Below are 5,000 nucleotides of genomic sequence, written 5' to 3' on the forward strand. Positions count from 1 at the left end.
ATTGCGGCTGTTTTTAAGCATTGCGACGATGCGTCTGGGAGGTGCTGTTTTATACACGTCCTTCCGTCTGTGCGGCGGTTAGGTGACTTTCGTTGCCATGGAGATGGCGGGCAACGCTGGCTTTTGTTACAGTGCCATACATCGCTGATCTACATGCATATTAAACACTCTGTTTATGCCCACGGATTCAGGGTATCCGTGCCTCCATTCTGGGATCTTTTATCTTACTACCTTCTTCTGATCAGGTATATTAGTGTTTTATATATATATATATATATATATATATATATATATATATATATATATATATATATATATATATATATATATATATATATATATATATATATATATATATATGTATATATATATATATATGTATATGTATGTATGACACTGTGACATCATTAAAGAGCTGACCGAGCTGACCAAATAGGTTGGGGGGTGACTCTGTGTAGTCCGTTCCTGCAGTTCCCCATCAGGTCCGGTCATCTGTATAGTGATTCTGGTTGTGCTGTTGTAGTTGTGACTACATAAGCTATAAGCTCACATTTGCTTAGTTGGCTGTGTGGCGTTAACAAGGACTATGGTGGTCTGAAACGGTGGACCGTTGCCACTATACAGCTTTTTACAGTATGTTCTTTGAAGATGCAGTAAAGTAAACTTTTGTAAAGAGCTGTGCCGGATCATTTTGGAAAAGTTGGATGGTGAACCCAGGAGGTACATAGGCGGATCCGTAGCACACATCATTCGAGTGCTGTCCTCTATATCTTTTTGCGATAAGAAAAATAAAGTACCGTATTTTTCAGACTATAAGATTTTTTTAGAGTAACATGAGTTAATGTGCTCTTACTGGAGCCAATGGTCTTGAGGGCAGGGCCACAGCTCCGTCAATGGGGCCAATCACTGCACTCTCTGAGTAGCAGTGACACCATAGTGCAGCTCCATGGCTGCAGGGCAGAGGAGGATGCTGCACTCAATGGGAAACAAGCGGACCGCTTATGTATGGTATGTACCATACTTGGTGTGGCTGCACACTGGTCTGAATTGGTTGGGGTTCAGAGGAGGATACATCCATGGCTGGAAGACTAAGGGGGGCACAGGAGGACAGTGGAGGACACTAAAGGTACAGGGGGCACACAAGTGGTACAAGGGGGGCACAGAAAGTACAAGGGGGACATAATTATTGGGGGAGAAGATCCACAAGATGCCCCTGCAACATGGGGGCACCAAGTTTAGTATTTTTTTCCCTGTTTTTTGTCCTCTAAACCTAGGTGCGGCTTTTGGTCAGTAGCATCTTTTGATCCTAAAAAATACGGTAGCTTCAACTGGCCACCTTTTTGTGTCCTTACAGAGAAACCACTTCACTTCTAATCAGGTGAGGGACATGGCTAGAATAAAGAGGGTTGCTTGCATTTATAACTGTGTAGCTAAAAATCTAGCTAATTAATTAACATGCATACACGATCTAATTTTCCATATTGCTTCTCCTACACAGCGATTATCAAGAGGAGGCTGGTTCAGGGTCACAGCAAGCGCAAGAAATGGTTTGGCAAGAAGAAGAGTCCCACAGTTGTGTATGAAAGTCTTAGTGACAGTTCTGATTAGAACTTGCTACATGATCCAGATTGGATCCATTCTGAAGAGCTCACACCAAACTGCAAGTGGCCCCATGGAGAAGATGGATGCAGATTTATGGAGATTTCAGTTCAGATCATTGAACTTAAGATTTGCTGTGGATTTGTTTAAGTAACAAAGACTGATATGGGGATGCTCATGGGAACCATTCCTCAGTGTAAAGTGTCAGTGTGGTCAGGGCTGTATGTTCTTTGTCAGGTGATTATCAATAGTTTACACTCCTGCCTCTGAGGTATTAAAAACCAGCAATAACCAGCATTCAGTCAGAATGCGTGTCTTATAGGGAAGTTACAATCCGGTAAATGACTGTTGGGATAAGCACTGTGGTGTTATTTTATGTATTGCCCAAGTGATTGTCCACTGGTTACACTGCATGTATGGCAGCAATGGACTGCGTGGAGTCCGTATGCTGACATCTGCGATTCCGCTTTGAGTTGCAGTTCTCTTTCTGCTGAAGGTATAGGAACTCTCTCCTATCAGCTAAAGTGATGACATGACCTGCCACAGTGCCGCTTTTTAGGTGCCTGGATGTACGTCTGGCCCCCTGATCAGTCTGTGTACATCCAGTGTAACCCCCTTAACTGTTAATGTGAAATTCTAACTCAAGTTGAATAAGACAATCAATGCCCCATGATTCAGGTGTATGTATTACATAGGTTTTAGCAAATCAGTATTTCAGCCTTTTTACCTTTTTGTTTTAGGTACAAAGACACCTATTTACCTGTCTGTATCCATCAACAATGACTAGAAAGGATTTGATATCAAGAGGGGTGGCTGCTTTCTTGTATACAGATCATCACTTCAGAAACTTTAGACCCAGGCAGTTCCAGAATTAGAGAAGTTTCTTGCTATATTTAATCAGAGGCTCATACCTAGCACAAGACTAGCACTATGTGTATTCGTTCTTAAAGCAAATTTCAGTCCAGAGAAAATGTATTTTCTACAGTAATTCCAATCAGAGTTCTTCAAAGCGTACCTGAAGAGAAGAATAAAAAAAATAGACATTTGTGTCGGTGTTCGAATTTGGCATAGGTGAATCTCCACAGCCAAATACTCCCGACTGCCACTGTAAAGCACCGAACAAGTGAACAGGGTTAGGTGTAGTGAACTGACTTGTGCGCCACGTTGCGTTTAATTTGACTTCAATACTTCCTCCTTCCGGTTTGGAAGGAGGAAGCATCAGTCACGTGAAGCATGGCACCGATTATAGAACATACAAAGTTATCAGTAGTTCTAGGCAGCATACGTGGTGAATGTGTGAGTGAGGCTCAAGGGGGGGACCTTGTTTATCCCCCGCCACTCCTGTACAGATGCAGTGTTCGGCGTTACTATCCCACAAGGCCTCACAAATCAGTGCTCACGGGTTGTATATAGTCTGGATGAGCACTGGTAACGGAAAACCCTGTACTGGCAAAAAGACAGGTTATATGCTGCACAGTGTAGAGTCAATATAAATAGCTAAGCAGTATATCGTTAAAATAAAAAGCTCTTCGTACCAATGAAATCCATAAAAAATCATCACACATGGATAAGTGTCACACATTCACAACCTGTAATGCCACCAACTCACACAAGCAGTACCACACATACCAGGATCACCTGATTCCCCTTTTATAAAAATCTTCCTCAAGTAAAAAACTCCCCACTTGGATAGCCCTTCTGTCTGATTAGGTCTCAAATTATAGGTTAACAAAACTTCCGATTGCTTCACATAAATCAGTCAGTACATGCTTAGCCTTGTGGGAGCACTATCATATACTTCTTCAGAAACCGTTCACTTAAGTCCCTCTCACAGACTCTCTGTGATACTGTCCTATTAATCGTATTATTTATATCCTGATATGGTTCATCACTTACAGTTTCCGCGGTGCGCTTCCTTGCTGCGGGTCCCGGCCGGTGACCCTTCTTGCTGTAGCGAGTATTCAGTTTTTTGTAGCCGGCAGCCTCCTCTTCTGTATTGTGGAGACGCCACTAACTGCACACCCCAATCTGTGTACCAGGATGGAGCGCAGCTTCCGGATCCGATGCTCAGTCGGACGTGACGTCACTTCCTAAGGACGTCCCTGTGATGTTGTTTGTTCCACACACTGCTTCTGTCTTCTGTGATGGCTTGATACACAGCAGTGGGATTGCACACTCCGTTATGTTTGATATAATCCTTGAATGTCATCGGGGGAGCCCCTCAATTAGATCAACATGTTTCGATGGCATTAGCGGCCATCTTCCTCAGGATCAAGTCGACTGTTTTGATAGTGCTCCCACAATGCTAAGCATGTACTGACTGATTTATGTGAAGCAATCTGAACTTTGGTTAACCTATAATTTGGGACCTAATCAGACAGAAGGGCTATCCAAGTGGGGAGTTTTTTTTACTTGAGGAAGATTTTTATAAAGGGGAATCAGGTGATCCTGGTATGTGTGGTACTGCTTGTGTGAGTTGGTATCGTTACAGGTTGTGAATGTGTGACACTTATCCATGTGTGATGATTTTTTTATGGATTTCATTGGTACTAAGAGCTTTTTCATTTTATTTTAACATGTTTTAACCACTTATTAAAATGTTATGGTGTGAACCAATCTAGCGCCATTCTTGGTTATTTAACTATTGCTATTTGTGTGGAGGGGACTAGGGTGACATCCCCAATCCTAAATAGTAGGAGACATAAGCAGCACCCTTCAGAATTTTTTGACTTTTTTAAAAGCATATACAGTGTCACAAACGCCCTCAAGCTCAACATGTTTCACCCTAAAGGGCTTAGTCAGGAGTGCATAATTATATATAATAAATATATATATATATATATATATATATATATATATATATATATATATATATATATATATATATATGTGTGTGTGTAAATGGACCCCCCCCCCCCCCCCCAATTGAATCAAATCAAAGTGCCCCACAGAAACATATAGACCAAATCACACTGTGTATTTCTACAAGAGTAGCAGGGTTCTTCCCCAGCCTCACTCACACATTCACTCATACTGCCTGAATGTTAGAACTACTGAGAACTTTGTATGTTCTAATAGACATACATTTTATCAATGTAGTTCCCAATCTTTTAATTGTACAAATAAGGGCTTTGTCCAGGAGAATTTTTATCAAGTTTTCCTGCCTGAGATTTTGGCTGTTTACTGTTTTCAACAATGGAAACTAGCTCTTATTGTCTTAGGTAATGCTTGGAGCCCTCATGCATAGGGTTACCTCTTTCCAGCATTAGAGCCTTCTCAAATATTGTCCATGGTGATGTGCTGAGACCTTTCCCCACACCTGTCTGTGCTCCTAGCAGCTCTGTTATGTTGATGGTCTAGTGATGACTTCTAGTTAAGCTCTCTCTCTGTACCAGAGATTT

At 41.7% G+C, this 5,000-nt stretch overlaps 1 protein-coding gene across 1 annotated transcript in view; it reads left to right on the forward strand.

Moving 5' to 3' along the window:
* The window catches only part of TP53I13 (tumor protein p53 inducible protein 13), a 37,556-nt gene extending 34,415 nt beyond the window's left edge, over nucleotides 1–3,141 (forward strand). The window contains exon 9 of the mRNA XM_068265870.1: nucleotides 1,499–3,141. Coding sequence (XP_068121971.1) covers nucleotides 1,499–1,608 — 110 coding nt within the window. The 3' untranslated portion in view covers nucleotides 1,609–3,141. The remainder of the gene's footprint in view (nucleotides 1–1,498) is intronic.
* Nucleotides 3,142–5,000: the final 1,859 nt, after the last annotated feature.

This window comes from Hyperolius riggenbachi, chromosome 2 (genome assembly GCF_040937935.1).
Source record: "Hyperolius riggenbachi isolate aHypRig1 chromosome 2, aHypRig1.pri, whole genome shotgun sequence".
NCBI classification, from domain to species: domain Eukaryota; kingdom Metazoa; phylum Chordata; class Amphibia; order Anura; family Hyperoliidae; genus Hyperolius; species Hyperolius riggenbachi.